Genomic DNA, 20037 nt, shown 5'->3' on the forward strand with positions numbered 1-20037 from the left:
AAAATTACAATTCAACAGTATTGGAACTAAAACAGAATTATTTTTAAAAATTCCTGAGAACACAAAAAGAAGCATAACTCTGGAGGGAGCAAACGGCTGGACTAAAAAAAAAAAAAAAAGAAAAAAATATTTTTAAAATCTGTACTTGAGAGAAAAATGAGAGTTTTCTAGGCAAAGCAGTTGGTGGGTTAAAAGGCAATATTTAGAGAAGGCCCATTATTTCTTCAGAATGGGCCAAAAAAGTCTTCATTAAGCTGATGAATGCCCCGGAATTTTATTTTTCGGGAATCCCAGTCATTTTCATTTAACCTGCTTCCATATCTTAGCAGGGCAAATAAGACATCCTTACCTGCAGCCAATCTTCTATCATTGTCCATAAAACCCACAAAATATGTAAATCAGAAAATAAAGAGGGAGAGAGAAATACAATATTCACTCAAAAAGAAAAATCATATAAAGTCTCAGACTTAGGAAATATGTTAATGGTTCCTGATTAAATAACAGACTGAATTTAAAAAGTCAAGAATATTAAGATAAAAGTTACATCAGGAAGGTCAAAATAGAAGGTAGGAAAATTAAAAGAACATATTAACATGTGGGAAGATAAAGGATAACTTTTCACCTCTACCACTGTCATCAACAGGTTTTGAGTTAGATGACCATGGCCATCTTTTAAGTAACAAGAAACAAGATATCTTCTAAAGAACACAAATGCTGAATTCCAGTTTGTAGAGATAAGATTGCAATTTCACATATGATACACTAAACTGAGAATACACAATAGAAAATGAATATTTTATATTAGAATAGTTGATTTAAATCCACATGGTACAATTATGCTTAATGACTAAAATATTACAATAACAGAAGTTATTTTGTTCACTAGTCGAATCAGAAATAATCTTGTATCCAGCACCTGTAATTCAACAAGAAGTCCTCACAGTGCTCCTCCTTTTATTCCATGTTTCAACATTTTCATAACAATTGTCAGTTATTTAATATTTTGTGGAATTTTATATTTTCAGCTTTTTTAAGGAAAAGTTAATTTCTTTATACACCTTTTCTTTATTTATCTGACACTGGTTGAGAGTGCATTAAATCATAAGTATATGAATAATATTAAGTTGCCCATTGTCTTAACATGGCCTTTGAGGAACAATGTAGGAATACATTTTAGTCTGAAATTGCTGTTATTCACACTTTCTTTCAAGTTTGTTGAAGCACAAATACATTCGGGATAATTAATATTCTGATGGATTATTTCATCCTACTATGTCTTCTTAACCTTCTACCGGTTTCATTCCTTTTTCTGCCTCACATTGTGACAAATTTGTCGTCTTTGTTATACAGTACAAGGAGCACTGAGAATAAGGGCGGTATCCTTGAAGGAATACCTGTGAATACAAATTGTATTACGTAATGCATCCCTTTCCAGGAAAACACAGAGAAGGAATTCTTTTTTTTGGGCGACCAGCAAATGGTCACAGGCAGTGATTTTGCTGAGTCTGATCTGTAGAGGCGGGTCGATACATTCACCGAAAAGAGATAACGGGAAACCGTTTAAGGGGTGCGGCCTCACACGACAGAACTGCTGCGGGAAGGGTCCTGGGGTGAGGAGGTGACATAAAGGGAGGAGGGCACCAAGAGGCTGCAGGGAAAGAGGCTGGCTGTCAGTGCGCATGAGGGTGGGGACACCCTGGGCCGCGAGGTGGTACCTGCGCGGGGTCGAGCGCCCCTGCCACTGAATCCCCGATCCAGAGATGCTCCCGGAGAAGCTGCTGGTAGCTGAGGCAGTGCTTCACCGCGGATGGCACATTCCCCATGGCGAAGCCTGGGGCGGCAGTCGGCGAGGGGAGGGAGACTGGAGGAGGATGAGGGGCGGGCACCGCACTGGGAAACTGCGCCAGCTCGGAAGCCCGCCCCTCCGGTGCACTGGCTGTGAGGACCAGAGCTGTTCTGCGCATTGCGGCGGCGCCGAGAGGGCGGGGAGCAGGGCGTGGCAGGTGGCCGCGCCCGGGACAGCGAGTACACGGGGCACCTGCGGGAATCGACAGAAATGGCGAGCACCTGAACCGGAGAAAAAGGAGCTGAGCCAGAGGATGTTCAGGGGTGGCTCATTTTCCGCGCTACGCTGAGCGCCCAGGGCTGACTGTATGTATCTTCAGATCAGGTGTAGAAGAAAAGGGGTCTAAAATAAAAGGAAGGGGCATGAGTGTTTGTGTTGATGAGTTCGTTCATTCCCAGCTGCAACCTTGGGTGCTCAAGTGTAGATTTGCCCAGCGTTGAGCTCACGGAGTTTATGCTTTATAACAATAAGCTCTATTTAAAAATGTTTTTGAAAAATCAGCAAGGTTAAAACATATCCAACAGTCTAATAAAAAGGAAAAGATAGTCTTAAATTAGGTTAGATGTCAGAGGCACTCTCAGAGGTACGTTCCTAAATGAGAGGTAAGCTGTAAGTTGGTGCTGCAGTTAAGCGCTGAAATGGAGCTGCATGTTTAAAAGTCTCATGGCACAAAATTATTAAAGCCCTAAGGACTAGATTTATCCAAACGGAAAATTCTAAACAGGTTCTTAGGATATTAGAATTGGAGACATTTTTAGTGGAAGAGAGGGTTTGAAAAAATAGCCTTCGAGCAGACCACCGGCCTACCTTCCCACCTCACTTTGACATGCACATTTATGTGTATTGTCACACCCTAATACTCTTCGCGGTGGGTTCAGTGGTTTGCAGCTAAAATGACATAGTCATCAAGAATAGTCTCGTGCAGGATACCTAGGGTCTTCCGGAGACCCAGCCAGGGTGTCCATGGCCAGGAATACCCATCAGCCCTGGTGGCTGATGGAGCAAATGTAAACCAGGAGCCAACTGATGCACACCGTAGTATAAACACACAGAAGAAATTTACCATTCAAAGTCAAACCATCCTTACCACTTGTGTATTGCATGGATGGGGGTTTGGGGGGTGGGCAGTGAGACTTCCACAGGTAATAAAAATACACGGGTTAAGGGAGGAAAAAGACAAAGAGTGGAGGAGAAATCATGTAGATCCTTCGGTAAAACTGCACTAGAAAGGGCAAAGAGGATGAGGAGGTCATAGTCTTCTCACAGTTAACCAAGGATTTTGTTTGTTTGTTTTTTATTTGTTTGTTTGTTTTGAGATGGAGTCTCGCTCTGTCGCCCAGGCTGGAGTGCAGTGGCGCGATCTCGACTCGCTGCAAGTTTCGCCTCCCGAGTTCACGCCATTCTCCTGCCTCTGCCTCCCCAGCTGCTGGGACTACAGGCGCCGGCCGCCACGCCCGGCTAATTTTTGTATTTTTAGTAGAGACGGGGTTTCACCGTGTTAGCCAGGATGGTCTTGATCTCCTGGCCTCGTGGTCTGCCCGCCTCGGCCTCCCAAACTGCTGGGATTACAGGCGTGAGCCACGGCGCCCGGCCGGATGTTTAAACTGGAGAACATTCTCTGAACTGCTAAAGTGAAGTTAGGCAATTCCTGGATGCGCTTAAAACTCTGTAAAGCACCAAAACTCCGGCTGTTATTTACCTAAGCATGACTATCATATAGGTGTACATTCACAGAGCTAAATCTATTAGCTGTACCAGCAGAGCTCAGCTGTTATTGTTCCACTGCGAGTGAAATGGACCGTACTGGTTACATCTATGCTTACTATCATTTTTCTCTCTATATTTAAATTCTGCAACAGGGAACATGATATTTAAAATAATTTTAAAAGATCCAACTTGAACAACAATAATTTAGCAAGGCAACCTTCATAATGGAGTCAACAATCATTCTAAACCTCAAAAAGGATTGGCAATTAAAATTGAAGTCTAAACTTTTAGAGAATAAGACCTCTAAGATAAGTCAGACATGATATGATCTTCTGCTACTAAGAACAAGAACATTTAGGAAAAAAAAATTATTGCTTAATCGTTTTCTAAATTAAAAGGGTTTGAAGAAAATTTCGTATACCAATTAGTTGACCATAGTGATATGTGTTTTTTATGGAAAAGTCTTATAAATATAAAAGTATTTGTTTTTTATTTTAATTCATATCATATGAAAAATGCTATGATCTCAAATTTTTAAACAAAATTTGTACAAATGCCAAAATCTTAAAGACCAAATATCTTAAGAATGTTTAATCTAATGAATAAACAGGAGTTAAAATATATGTGCTTTTACTGGTAAGTAAAGTTTGATGTTAATTTATGAATGCTTAAAATTTATAAATTTGAAAAGCATTTGTTCTTGTACTTAGTATTAATGTACATCTTTCTGTTTTGATTACTCAAAGCATTTTCAATATGTACCCCTGTTCTAAAAAGCTCTAGATAAAATGAGAATAAAAAGAAGTTTGTGGAAGGTTCTATAGTTCTCTCTTGCAATATAATGGAGCTTGGGCTCCATTAGAAAAATAAAGAAACCAGTTGTTAAAAACTACAAAGTGAGTAAGTGCCATATCCTGCATCTGCACTCTATACTATGCTTGCTGCATCGTATGACTAAGCCATTTTTATTTCATTGCATTTTACTCACTCACTCAAGCAGAAGAAGATACGAACATTCACCTCAAATTAAAGTAAATTAAATTTTCTATTTTCTCTAGTGACTTTATTAATGATTTTACTATGTGCAAAACCATTCAATTCAACCTGTCTCTCCTGAATTATTCTTGACTTCCTTCTCTCCTTAATCCCACCGATCTGTCAACAAGTGATTTGAGATAAACATCTTGGACTCATCCCTTGCTCTTTTTCTTTTGCTAAGAACTTCTCTCTGCTCCACTTCCTATCTGTTTGACAAGCAACACCATAATGCAGTGGGGAAGGGCCTAAGAGCTGGTTCTAGATTATCTATGATGGGAGCCAGGTTCTAAGAGGGACTGAGTGACCCTGGACAACTTCGTTAGCATCTGTATCCATATGTGTAAAAGGGTGACAATAACAGTTCTTACTTGTTGCCAAAATTAAATGACAGAATATATAAAGTGTTCAACATTTGGTCTCTGGCATGTTGTAGGCAGCCAACAAATGTTTGCTATTATTATTATTAATACAGTAGTCTGGCTTCCTGGGTGATTTTGCACTCAACGATTCATACTGTATAGTCTGAGAGATTTTGAAAATATATATCTGATAAACATTTCTGAACTTAAAATTCTTAGAGGTGTCCCATAACCTCTGGGAGTGGGGGGAAGTCATATTTCTTAAAAATGGTTCAATTAATATTTCATGAAGAGACTCTTAGCAGTCTTTGCAGTCTCAACTCCTACCCATTTTCTAAACTTATCCATAACTTCAGCAATATCAAATTATACATGTTTCCCCAAGTTTTAGGATTATTTCATGTCCTATCACTCTATGTTTCTTATTACAGCAATTTTGAGAAATTCAGAAGATGCGTAAAGATATCAGTGAAGACACCTAGTGTTCTAATTCTAGAAACATTTTAATACATTTTATTTCAGAGAGAAAAAATTAATATTTCTTGTGTATACTTTTTGTTTTTCCCATTTTATTTAAATTATTTGAAATCATGATGCTATTGGCTGTACGATATCTGTATATATGTATACATATATGTATGTAAACACACACACATATAATCAAAATCATTTCTTATAATAACTTTCTAAAGTATAGCATGTTATTTATTTTTTGAGAGGGAAATAGGTAGCTAGAATATGATCATACGAATGTTTGTATGTATAATTAATTAACTTGCCAAAACAGGATGATGGTGGAAATCCTCCACTATAGTTCTGTTTCTGTCAATTTCTCTTTATATTTTTAAAGTTTTGCTTTGTATGTGCAAAGCAAATACATACACAAAGCAAAATTTGCATGCTTGGTAATTTGCTTATGTAAACTTATCTTTGATGAAGCCATTTATTTTTCTATAGGAATCTTTCATGGGTTATTGAAATATTCCTAAAGGATGATTTTACTTTTGCTTGACTGGGATATCTAATGAATTTAATTTGGTGGTGCTAAGATTTGTTTTTTGTTAACATCTTAGCTTGGAGTCTCATAACGATATAATATAGAACTTAAAATCATGCATGATGGCACTTGCTTTCAGTCTTCTTATGGAGATTTACTTTCTCACCCACAGAACCAGGTGACCTTTTTTTCATCTCTCATATATGGAATGGCCTTTTGAGACCAATGGTTCATGTTCATGGCCCAGTTAGCTACCATACTTACATGGCCATTTGCTTAAATGTACGCTTCCATGTGGTGCTTAAGACCTCAGATCTTGACTAGCAAGGCCTGTGCCTTCTTGTGAGCCTCTTGGCAATATTTAGCTTCTGAGAATGTTCTTGATATCAGTAGTTTGAGGGGAGGGGAAAGAATCTCCATGATGAGCTCCATATTTAACAGAATTCTTACTTGAAATTTTCTCTGAGTATTATATTTGTTCCATAATTTTCAATGTATTCTGGAGTTCCTATCACTTCTATAAATAAAGATAGGGAACAAGAGATGCAGAACAGAATGAAGAATACTGGATTTAACTCAGAGCCTGAGGATCTCATGATATGGTTCTGATGTCTCGACTAATCCACAACAAAGAAAACTGAACAGAAGCCACATGCTCTACACTTACTCCCATTCTTCACCCTATCTCTTCTCTGTATAAAATGACCACAATAAATTACTACCATATAATAAATTACAGGGTGTTCACTGTCTATATTCTAGACAAAGGGTCTCAAAAACAGAGTGAGGAGGGATTTGTGTTTCAGAGATCAGTCAACCCCAAACTAGGCAGACTGACTATACCAATTGTCTCGAGTGGGAAGTACTTGGGTGAGAAGGGTCTAGTTAAAACAGGTTGCTATCTTGTGAGTTTCTTTGGTCCCAGAGATGGCTATTTAAAAGTCTCTATGCTGACAGCATGGATAGAATCAGAAGCAAGTGAACCAATCGAAGTTCTTATAGTAACAAATGCCAAACTGACATGTAGCCAAGATACCTATTGGGCAGGGATAAAAGACACATATGGTGAATCTCAAACAATGATTCCACAGAACTTTGGCGAGCATTACAAGAGTGATGTGGTATAGCCTTAAACAATAAAAAAGAAACAATGAGAACAAGCTGGCTAACAATACTAGATGATACCTAAGGGGAAAAAGCTTTCATCATATCAGTTTTATTGCTGAAAATTTTAGATAACTTCTCACATATGTTATGTCTGGCTGATCTAAATTGATCAGAAGGATAACAGAGTGTTTAAAAACATTCTTGGCATTTGGTTCTAAATTCAAAGTTCCATTAGCAATAGCATTGTTCTGAAATAGAGCATTCTTTTGAGAATAAGTAATGAGTTCTATTTTACCAAACTAACACCCCACCCCAGGTGTTACCTGGGGCAAATACTGTATTACCTGGCAGCAAATACTGAAATCAGAAAAAAGCCATAAACCACATTTATCCAGATGTAGGAGTCTATTTATTATCTCACTAATTCAGAAGGATCCAAAAGCATTAGCTTTGCCAACTATATTGCAAAATAAAAGACACAGACATGGACTTTCGTTAACTGGTTTTACTTTTTTAGATGGTTGCAGTCCACATATTATTTGCCAACAGATGTAAAAGTATTTTTGTTTCCTTTAACTACAAGCTCAAACTTCACTTGGAAAATATTTTGTCAACTAGTTGATAAATTTTGGTGGGTTATAATAAGATCTTAATAGGTAAACTGTATTATCTCTTATCCAGAGATTATATCATTCTTTGAAACTGTATCAAGTACTATTGAATGAGAACACAATTCACTATCAATTATAATTAGAAAGCATTTAGTATTTTTCTTTGCACATAATAACGGCTCAATAACTCAGCTTTCTTTTGCCTTTATTGCATCAAATTCATCCATTTTTAAGAAGACGTAGTAACATTGTTCCAGCTAGTGGGAATCTGTAAAAACCAAATTTACCACATTTGTTTAGTCCACTACAGATATTTTTAAAATTTAATACTCAATAGCTCATGGAAAAATAAGTATGAATATATACTTAAGATTAAGATATGCCTTCTTGGGTTTAAATACCTCACATTCCTGTGGCAACATCTTAAGAAAAATAACAAAAATAAAAGAATGCAAAGCATATCTATTTTAATTAGAGGAGTATAAGAAATTAAATTCTAAAGCTATAGGATCTATATACAAAACATTACTTATAGTATAATTTGCATATTCATCAAAAGTGAATTGAATAATTAATGCTTAATAAATACAGGGCCATGTAATACTGTGTGGAGGGTAATGCTAAACAAGGTAGTCAACACAAGAAACTTCTAACTTAATAGGGAAATATAATGTTGCTTAACTAACTAAAATAGGCCAGTATGTTGATAAGTGCCAAGTGAGAGGATAAGTTTAGAATCATAGAAGTAAAGGCAGTAGGTTTCTCGTTTAGCTATGATAATAAGAGAACACTTCAGGGAAAGAGACCACATTTGAGAGGATTGGGTAGACAGAGCCTATCATGATGAAGAGACAGTGCAGGGGAGGAGTGAGTAAGAGCAACTGAAAACAGCCTTATTATTACCAAAAACTAACAAAACATGGAAATCAGTTTTTTTTTTATTATAATTTAAGTTTTAGGGTACATGTACACAACGAGCAGGTTTGTTACATATGTATATATGTGCCATGTTGGTGTGCTGCACCCATTAACTCATGATTTACATTAGGTATATCTCCTAATGCTATCCCTCCCTCTCTCCCCACCCCACAACAGACCCTGATGTGTGATGTTCCCCTTCCTGTGTCCATGTGTTCTCATTGTTCAATTCCCACCTATAAGTGAGAACATGTGGTGTTTGGTTTTTTGTCCTTGTGATAGTTTGCTGAGAATGATAACTTCCAGCTTCACCCATGTCCCTACAAAGGACATGAACTCATCATTTTTTATGGCTGCATAGTATTCCATGGTGTATATGTGCCACATTTTCTTAATTAAGTCTATCATTGTTGGACATTTGGGTTGGTTCCAAGTCTTTGCTATTATGTATAGTGCTGCAATAAACATATGTGTGCATGTGTCTTTATAGCAGCATGATTTATAATCCTTTGGGTATATACCCAGTAATGGGATGGCTGGGTCAAATGGTATTTCTAGTTCTATATCCCTGAGGAATCACCACACTGATTTCCACAATGGTTGAACTAGTTTACAGTCCCACCAACAGTGTAAAAGTGTCCCTATTTCTCCACATCCTCTCCAGCATCTGTTGTTTCCTGACTTTTTAATGATCACCATTCTAACTGGTGTGAGATGGTATCTCATTGTGGTTTTGATTTGCATTTCTCTGATGGCCAGTGATGATGAGCATTTTTTCATATGTCTTTTGGCTACATAAATGTCTTCTTTTGAAAAGTGTCTGTTCATATCCTTTGCCCACTTGTTGATGGGTTTGTTTGTTTTTTTCTTGTAAATTTGTTTCAGTTCTTTGTAGATTCTCGATATTAGCCCCTTGTCAGATGAGTAGATTGCAAAAATTTCCTCCCATTCTGTAGGTTGCCTGTACAGACAAGCAAATGCTGAGAGATTTTTGTCACCACCAGGCCTGCCTTACAAGAGCTCCTGAAGGAAGCACTAAACATGGAAAGGAACAACCTGTACCAGCCACTGCAAAAATATGCCAAATTGTAAAGATCATCGAGGCTAGGAAGAAACTGCATCAACTAATGAGCAAAATAACCAGCTAACATCATAATGACAGGATCAAATTCACACATAACAATATTAACTTTAAATGTAAATGGGCTAAATGCTCCAATTAAAAGACACAGACTGGCAAATTGGAAAACGAGTCAAGACCCATCAGTGTGCTGTATTCAGGAAACCCATCTCTCATGCAGAGACACACAGGCTCAAAATAAAGGGATGGAGGAAGATCTACCAAGCAAATGGAAAATAAAAAAAGGCAGGGGTTGCAATCCTATTCTCTGATTAAACAGACTAAACCAACAAAGATCAAAAGAGACAAAGAAGGCCATCACATAATGGTGAAGGGATCAATCCAACAAGAAGAGCTAACTATCCTAAATACATATGCACCCAATACAGGGGCACCCAGATTCATAAAGCAAGTCATTAGATACCTACAAAGAGATGTAGACTCCCACACAATAATAATGGGAGACTTTAACACCCCACTATCAACATTAGACAGATCAACGAGACGGAAAGTTAACATGGATATCCAGGAATTGAACTCAGCTCCGCACCAAGTGGACCTAATAGACACCTACAGAACTCTCCACCCCAAATCAACAGAATGTACATTCTTCTCAGCACCACATCACACCTATTCCAAAATTGACCACATAGTTGGAAGTAAAGCACTCCTCAGCAAATGTAAAAGAACAGAAATTATAACAAACTGTCTCTCAGACCACAGTGCAATCAAACTAGAACTCAGGATTAAGAGACTCACTCAAAACCACTCAACTACATGGAAACTGAACAACCTACTCCTCAATGACTACTGGGTACATAATGAAATGAAGGCAGAAATAAAGATGTTCTTTGAAACCAATGAGAAAAAAGACACAACATACCAGAATCTCTGGGACACATTTAAAACAGTATATAGAGGGAAACTTATAGCACTAAATGCCCACAAGAGAAAGCAGGAAAGATCTAAAATTGACACCCTAACATCACAATTAAAAGAATAGAGAAGCAAGAGCAAACACATTCAAAAGCTAGCAGAAGGCAAGAAATAACTAACATAAGAGCAGAACTGAAGGAGTTAGAGACACAAAAAACCCTTCAAAAAAATCAATGAATCCAGGAGCTGGTTTTTTGAAAAGATCAACAAAATTGATAGTCCACTAGCAAGACTAATAAAGTAGAAAAGAGAGAAGAATCAAATAGATGCAATAAAAAATGATAAAGGGGATATCACCACTGATCCCACAGAGATACAAACTACCATCAGAGAATACTATAAACACCTCTATGCAAATAAACTAGAAAATCTAGAAGAAATGGAGAAATTGCTCAACACATACACCCTCCCAAAACTAAACCAGGAAGAAGTTGAATCTCTGAATAGACCAATAACAGGCTCTGAAATTGAGACAATAATTAATAGCTTACCAACCAAAAAAAGTCCAGGACCAGATGGATTCGCAGCTGAATTCTACCAGAGGTACAAGGAGGAGCTGGTACCATTCCTTCTGAAACTATTCCAATCAATAGAAAAAGAGGGAATCCTCCCTAACTCATTTTATGAGGCCAGCATCATCCTAATGCCAAAGCCTGGCAGAGACACAATGAAAGAAGAGAATTTTAGACTAATATCCATGATGAACATCGATGCAAAAATCCTCAGTAAAATACTGGCAAACCGAATCCAGCAACACATCAAAAACTTATCCGCCATGATCAAGTGGGCTTCATCCCTGGGATGCAAGACTGGTTCAATATATGCAAATCAACAAACGTAATCCAGCATATAAACAGTACCACGACAAAAACCACATGATTATCTCAATAGATACAGAAAAGGCCTTTGACAAAATTCAATGGCCCTTCATACTAAAAACTCTCAATAAATTAGGTGTTGATGGGATGTATCTCAAAATAATAAGAGCTATTTATGACAAACCCACAGCCAGTACCATACTGAATGGGCAAAAATTGGAAGCATTCCCTTTGAAAACTGGCACAAGACAGGGTTGCCCTCTCTCACCACTCCTATTCAACATAGTGTTGGAAGTTCTGGCCAGGGCAATCAGGCAGGAGAAAGAAATAAAGGGTATTCAATTAGGAAAAGAGGAAGTCAAATTGTCCCTGTTTGCAGATGACATGATTGTATATCGAGAAAACCCCATTGTCTCAGCCCAAAATCTCCTTAAGCTGATAAGCAACTTTAGCAAAGTCTCAGGATACAAAATCAATGTGCAAAAATCACAAGTATTCTTATACACCAACAACAGACAAACAGAGAGCCAAATCATAAGTGAACTCCCATTCACAATTGCTTCAAAGAGAATAAAATACCTAGGAATCCAACTCACAAGGGATGTGAAGGACCTCTTCAAGGAGAACTACAAACCACTGCTCAACAAAATAAAAGAGGATACAAACAAATGGAAGAACATTCCATGCTCATGGGTAGGAAGAATCAATATCGTGAAAATGGCCATACTGCCCAAGGTAATTTACAGATTCAATGCCATCTCCATCAAGCTACCAATGACTTTCTTCACAGAATTGGAAAAAACTACTTTCAAGTTCATATGGAACCAAAAAAGAGCCTGCATTGCCAAGTTAATCCTAAGCCAAAAGAACAAAGCTGGAGGCATCACACTACCTGACTTCAAACTATACTACAAGGCTACGGTAACCAAATCAGCATGGTGCTGGTACCAAAACAGAGATATAGACCAATGGAACAGAACAGAGCCTTCAGAAATAATGCCACACATCTACCACCAACTGATCTTTGACAAACCTGACAAAAACAAGAAATGGGGAAAGGATTCCCTATTTAATAAATGGTGCTGGGAAAACTGGCTAGCCATATGTAGAAAGCTGAAACTGGATCCCTTCCTTACACCTTATACAAAAATTAATTCAAGATGGATTAAAGACTTAAACGTTAGACCTAAAACCATAAAAACCCTAGAAGAAAACCTAGGCAATACCATTCAGGACAAAGGCATGGGCAAGGACTTCATGTCTAAAACACCAAAAGCAATGGCAACGAAAGCCAAAATTGACAAATGGGATCTAATTAAACTAAAGAGCTTCTGCACAGCAAAAGAAACTACAATCAGAGTGAACAGGAAATCAGTTTTTAATAAAAAATCTTCATAAAATTGTCTGATTTCATGAGATTTTTATCTCATGCTTATTTCACTGTGGATACTATACGTAAAACAATCATTTTTTATTTCTCCACAGATAAACATAAGCACATAAATTTTAACACATATACTAAAGACACTAATTTTAAAGTATTTATTTTGAAATTCAGCTTCAGATGTCTTAAAGTGTGTCATGCCAGTTCTCCAAGGGCAGAGCAGGAAAGATAGTATTCATTAAGTGCCTAAACCTATGAAGCACTTCACTGGATATTTTAACTACGTTTATGAATTTAACATATGAAGAAACTGGGAGTCAGAGAACTTGAAAAACTATTCTGAAGTAACAAGGAAGTGTAAAAAGTGGATTCAGAATTGTGTCTGTCAAAGCCTTTGCTCTTTCTTTTTCGTCTCATGATTTTCAAGAATAAATAATAAAAAGACATTTTTTATGTACATGGTATTTCCTGCTTCTAATATATTTTAGCGAAAGAAACCCTTGCTCAGAGATGTTAATTTTTTTCCAAGAGAGCTTCTTTAGAGCTAGAATTTGAATTCAGTCTTCTGACTCTTCATTCTAGAGACTCACACACTATGTGAAGGACCCAATCTTGTCCTAAATATGAAGCCCAAGAATGTTTTCAGTCCTGATAACATCATAAGTACTATCCAGGAGAACATCATAAAGTTAAAAAACTCTTAATATCTTCAGCAGTGATGTGTGTTTTGTCTTCTTCTAGGGTTTAAACTTTAGTTCTAGGTCTTCGAAGCAAACTTGCAGAGGGGCACTTCATCTTGATAATCATGCCTGGTGGGGGTGGGACTTCTCTTTTTGTAAATCATGCAAGCCATGATATTTTTATTGCTATACATTTATAAAAACATCTATGTATTGGGTAGGAATTAAGATTTTTGAGTCCCTGTTCACTTTTTTTTTCTTTCACTTTTTTTTCCCCTTCGTGGCCTGGCATACTCATTAATACATTTTCCCACATATCATGTGATTTTGTTTTGTTTTCCCAAACTAATGAAGTTTTACTTTACTACTTGAGGAAGTTTTTTTTTTTTTTTTTTTCCATTAGGGAAAACACAATTTTCTTGCCAAAAGTTTCCCATAGTTCCCATGGAAGTACAATTCTCTAAAGAATTCATTAAAATGATTGAATAATGGAATACTTTTCTTACTAGAATCCATCATTCCAAGAACATTTGAGTTGAATATTGTAAGGGCAGAAAGTTATAGGAATGCTTTATTAACTAGTATTATTCAATGCCCTATATTTCACTAATCTCAAATCTCCACTAAATTTACACATGGAAATACACCAATATGGAATCATTACTTCTCAAGGCAGTAATCTATAGTTATTTTATAATAAAATACTAATTTTTATAACTTTCAAATTACATTTGGAAAACTTTTTTGCTCATTCACTTAAAGCTTGAAATTACCCCAAAAATTATAAGCCAGTGCTAAAGACCTGGGAGGGAAGGAGGTCAGGGAGAGATGGAACAACATGCCTAAAGCAATATTCCTCAGATTCCCCTCTTCCCACTTAATTTCTGTTCCCATTAGGAAGACATTCCTCTAATGTCTTTTATTTTACCTTTCTCTCTTTTAATTTATTTACTACCATTTATTACCCTAATTTTTATACTATTCTCGCAGAAACTTTTCCCTATTGCATAGTTATAAGTTCATGAAGATATCTGATTCTTGGTAATTCATAGTTTGCTTAACAAAAGCTTAGAAGATATGGATTTACTAAGTTAGAATTAATCAAGTTTATGTGCAACATTTTGAAAACGTTTGTTGGTCTGTATGCTTCATCTTCAACAATGGAATAGCTTAAAATGGTGTTTTTCAACCTCAGCACTATTGACATTTTGGGCTTAATAATTCTTTGTTGTGGATGGTGTCCTGTGCATGGTGGGGATTTTAGCAAAATTCCTGGCTTTTACTCACTAGATGCCAGTAGCCTCTGAGATGTAACAAGCAAAAATATCCTTGGACATTGCTAGATATCTCCCTAGAAGGCAAAATCATTCCTAAATGAGAACCACTGGCTTAAATAATGGTAATGAGGACAAGTACTAACGTCTGCTGAGCATTTTTCAAGTGCCATTCTAAATATTTAAGTGGACACTATCTAATTCATGAGAAGGGTCCTATGATTCCTGTGTTACAGATGAGACCATTTGAGCACAGAGAAGTCAGTTAAGTTACTACCAACACATGGCTAGTAAGTAAGAGAGCCAGAATTCAAACCCAAGAAGTCTGACATCAGAGCCCACTTTTTAAATTCTTGGGCTGTAGCTGTCTTGCTGAAATTACACTAAGCTAAAGTGAAATCTATAAAAAACATGCATCATATATAAGGTTAAATTTTTTCCCATGATTTCAAACATTCAAATCTTGGAAAGGAGACTTCCTACAAATTCAAAACCTCCCAAGATAAGTAAGTTTCCTTATTCCCCTCATCCTGTTCACTGAGCTGTTGAGAGCCCTTCAAAGCTCAGATTCCCCAGGCAGATATTTAAAGTACAGGTCAAGGAGTCAGATTCCTGGGATCACATCCTGACAGAACCATATTCATGAGTATGAGACCCATGAATATCATAAAGCTGCTTACATGCTTTATTCATAACCATCATTCAAATGTTAGAAAAGGTTTATTTCTTAGTGTCAGTAGTTCAAAAGAAAACAATTAAAATTAGTTTTTTAGGATTTATCCTATACTTCTCAGCATTCAAACATCATTTCCTTTTAACTTTTTACAAATAACAGCCATCAAAATTAAATTTATTTTTCTACCTCTCCATCTGAACTGCGTGTGGGAGAAGTGATATTTCTACTATCACTTATATATAAATTATGCCGTGGGATAACAAAAATTATCACATGGCATAATTTACAAGGCTTTCATCTTTGTAAGTACTTTGTCTTCAAGAAATGTGAATTAGCTTGTTTTAAACATTGTTCTAATTTTTAAAGGAATATAGTGTAATAACCAAGGTTTGATATCTAATCAAACACAACTAATTCATATAACTTGAAATACATGGTATATATTATCTTTCAAGTTTCTTAGACAGTTGATTGAAATAATAATAACAACCTATACCTAACTTACATTTCCATGTGCCAGGCACTGTCCTAACAGTGTCTCATATATTAGTCCATTTATTCCTCATAATAATCACTTAGTTTGGTATTTTTAATATCCCGATTTTGGAAGTGAAAAATCAGAACCACGGAGAGGTAAATTACTTGACTAAAGTCACACAGCTAATAAGTGATTTAGCTGGCTTATGAACCTAAACGGTTTGGGACCAAAGCTGTGCTGGTTATTACTTATATATACTACCCTCCTAAAGAAGAGAAATTATCACCAAATATATTATTCATCATTTTATTAGATGGATCAAATTAGAATATGTGTCTTATATTGACACAGGAGGAAAAATATATTTGGTCTCAAAATTGTACCACCTATGAAATTCTCGGCAGCAGAGAGTAAGAATTTTATCTTATAAAGAAGTGAATTCATAATTATAAAAAAATTTGAATCTAATGATTCTGAATTATTCCTTAAACAGCTGATTTATTTTTCTTCTTTCCTTCTCACTATTTCAAATGTCTGGGTTTCCCCATGTCATCACATTATCTAGGTCATTGAGAACACATGTCCCAGTTTTCCTGTTTCAGGTCTAGTTTACACTGTCTTGGTGTCCTTTACTGTTCAGAATTTCCTGAATTTATCATTTTTAACCAAGAATTTTGCTTAATAATTGCATTAAAATGAGCCAAGGTGAGTTAAGTCAACCTTCACATTGTACTTCCAGCTTCTGCTACAATCTCTTCTTGAGTATGTGAAACATTTGTTCTGAGAATCGAGTTCTCACTCTAACACATGGTTAAATGTGCAGGAAAACCAACAACAATCCTCTTTCTTTTTTTTTTTTTTTTTTGGGGGGGTGCACAATTTAATTTTGAAATTCTTGATTGGCTCTTTACTTGATCATTTCCAGATGCAACATATCTACTATTCCCCTTTCAAGTAGAGCATGCAGGGTGCTAGCTGATAAGATGTGCTTTGAGATAAGCAGCTAGGGACAGCTAACTCTCTCTGGTATTGGGTGGTGGTGGTGGGAGAAGTCTGTCCTGTTGCCCTGATGGTCCCTTGGTTTAACAGCAAGTTGTCCCATGACCTGTGCCTAGTGTGATGAGACACTTGAAGGTGTCAGGACACGAATCCTCTTGGTCAGAGGGAAATACTTAAAATTATAGCCCAGATATACATGAATTACATGGGGAGATGGAGGCTAAGCAGTCCTGCTACCAAGTATACAGAGTAGTAAACACTCTGGATATTGTGTTTCTTTTAAAAAAATATTGTGCAGTATAAATCTACAACTGTTTTTTGGCTTTTAATTTATGTTAATGCTTTTTGTTTTTCAGTACAATAGTTTAATGACAATTTCTTGGAAAAATAGAAATGTACATTTCAAAAATAAGTTCTCAATTTCCATTTCTCGAGAAAATTGAAAATGAATTTGTAAGTATTTACCATCTACCATGAAGGTTGTATTGATCACGTGAAAATCACAAGACACAAATCTACTACTGAAGCACAATCATTTTATGAAGACTATGTACAGAGACAACGTTCAAACAAATATAAGTAGAGAGATGAAATATATCTATCTATAAAGCCTGAATTTTCATTTAGATAAATGACCAGTCTAAATAAATGCTGTGGAATTACATTTCAAGAGTTTTTGTTTTCATATGTAAATAGTGAGGAGAGGACTGTTAATATGTCCACTCCAAGAAGAACTCTGTAAAAGGTGACATCTATTTATTACATTACCTACAGAAGTTTCAAATAGAAAAGCAGTTCAGCTAATGACAATAAAGTCTTAACTTTGTTCTTCACAGGATTTATGGAATCAAGATGAAGCTATAGAAATTTTATTCTACTAATGTAAAAAATCTGACTTTATTGTGAATGCTACTGTAAATTCAGTTAAAAGTTCAATATGGAAGATAAAATTATTTGTGTAGTAACACAAAATTTTCGATGGAGCACAGCAGTGTAGTAAAAGCAGAGTTCTTACTAAAGAACCTATGAAGAAAAAATGTACTTGGAATTGGTTGGGAAACACAAATAATTCATGAATCTGGCCAAACTGGGGGAAATACTCTGTTGATAAAAATTGAAGATAAAGATGTAAAATTTTGTATACTAGGAAATATATCATTGATCCACAATTTTTTGACCCAAACTTGTGTTAAACACTGCAGCATGATAACATAACATTTACTCTTCAATGGTCATCTTTGATCTGATTTTAGAAATTTTGGAGTCTTTGTGAATGAACTACTTTGTAAATCATTGTCGATCTTCAACATGGTATCAAATGTTTTGTAAAAGATTTATCTACATTGTGATGGCGTTTCGTTAAAAAAGGAATTGGAAAGTTGGGCTCCGTGGCTCATGACTGTAATCCCAGCACTTTGGGAGGCCAAGAGGGGTGGATCACTTGAGGCCAGGAGTTTGGGAGCAGACTGACCAACATGGTGAAACCCCATCTCTACCAAAAAAGTACAAAAATTATCCAATGTGGTGGTGCGCACCTGTAGTAGCAGCTACTCGGGAGGCTGAGACAGGAAAATCGCTTGAGCCTGGGAGGTGGAGGTTACAGAAAGCTGACATCACACCACTGCACTCCAGCCTGGGTGACAGCAGTGAAACCCTGTCTCAAAAATAAAATAAATAAATAAGTAAATAAGAATTGAAAATCTTTAGTACATATATACAATTAGCACCAAAGACTTCAGGTTTTGAAACTTTAACAAATTGCAATTGTAGAAAACAAAGCTTGCAGACAGATGGCTTTAATGTTTATCTCTAATGCAACAAGCTTAATAATGAATATTACATGATGTAAGAGATTTAATTATGAGGTTTCATAATATTTTGAATTTTAATTGCAGCTTTGTAAGATCCCGAGGAGAGGACTCAGTTGAGCTATGTCTAACTCCTAAGATATGGAAGTGGTAAGATAATAAAAACATAGTAAAAGTTTCAGGACATCATAGATTAGCAGTTTAAAATCTCAACTACATTTCTTCATGCAGTAAGTATAAATTACATATATTCTTAAACTTTTTGTCTCACATCTGTTATCAGCAATTAGTTCATGAAGTTTGTATCCCTGGAAGTTCAATTTTTCATTAAACAATCATTTTCCAAGATAGCATTTTACATTTAAAACTGCTGTGACAATTCTATTTACTATGTAGACATTGAAAATCAATGAAGGATGCTAAAATATATACAGCCTGTAACTAAAACCAGTTGTTAATTTATCAACATAAAAAAGTTTAAATACTACCATGTAAATGAAAAATATATTAAAATAACACGTTATATATAAACAGTAAAATATAATGCACAAAACCCAATGATTCTTGTGATCAGCAACCAAATATGTGTATCATTCACTTTTCCACATTTTGTTTGAATTTTATTTCAAGGTTGAGTTGGAGCATGTTCCAGGATGAATAATGTAAGATCTTCCTTAGAACTTAACATATGGAAGTGAAAATATTGTGATTTTTGGCTTCCATTACAAACATCATGTCAATAAACCTAATAATATTTCAATTTAAACATTCTGAAAATCTTAGATTCATATATACTTTTATAAAGATTACAAATGGAATGCCTTTATGAGAATTCTCTTTTCATCATAAGAGTGCTAAAGCATATTGAAAGAAAAAGGGTTAGATGTGATTTATAGACGTTTTCTGTCAATGACAACATAGCTTCTTGCATAACAAGACAGTTCTAAGAATTAATCCCAGATTTTCATATCTGTGATTAAAAAGGATACAGAAGTTGATAAGAGGGAATTAAAGTACAAAATATATTAAGATGTTGTTAAAAAAAAAAAAGAAAAAAAAGAGGTTATAAGAGCTTGGGGCTCATGACCAAGAAAATTACATGTATGGATTCTATGGAAATCCAAAAATTTGAATTTCTCCACTTTTTTCATTGTATTTGAGGAATGGTAGAAAGGAACTACCAATGACAATGGTAAAATGAAGTAATTATTTTCAAAGCTAAGGGCTTAAAAGTTCCAAGTAATATGCTAGTTGAAATTATAAATGAGACAGTTTGTAAAA

The 20037-nt window shown here is 35.9% G+C and overlaps 1 protein-coding gene across 4 annotated transcripts in view; it reads right to left on the minus strand.

Annotated features, from left to right (window-relative positions):
- Positions 1 to 1994, minus strand: part of HMGCLL1 (3-hydroxy-3-methylglutaryl-CoA lyase like 1) — a 152530-nt gene extending 150536 nt beyond the window's left edge. For all 4 annotated transcript variants that reach the window (XM_024248534.3, XM_054557653.2, XM_024248532.3 and 1 more), the window contains exon 1: positions 1716 to 1994. In XM_024248534.3, the coding sequence (XP_024104302.2) occupies positions 1716 to 1964 (249 nt within the window). In that variant the 5' untranslated portion in view covers positions 1965 to 1994. The remainder of the gene's footprint in view (positions 1 to 1715) is intronic.
- Between the last annotated feature and the right edge of the window lie 18043 nt (positions 1995 to 20037).

This window comes from Pongo abelii, chromosome 5 (assembly GCF_028885655.2).
Source record: "Pongo abelii isolate AG06213 chromosome 5, NHGRI_mPonAbe1-v2.0_pri, whole genome shotgun sequence".
Taxonomy (NCBI): Eukaryota; Metazoa; Chordata; class Mammalia; order Primates; family Hominidae; genus Pongo; species Pongo abelii.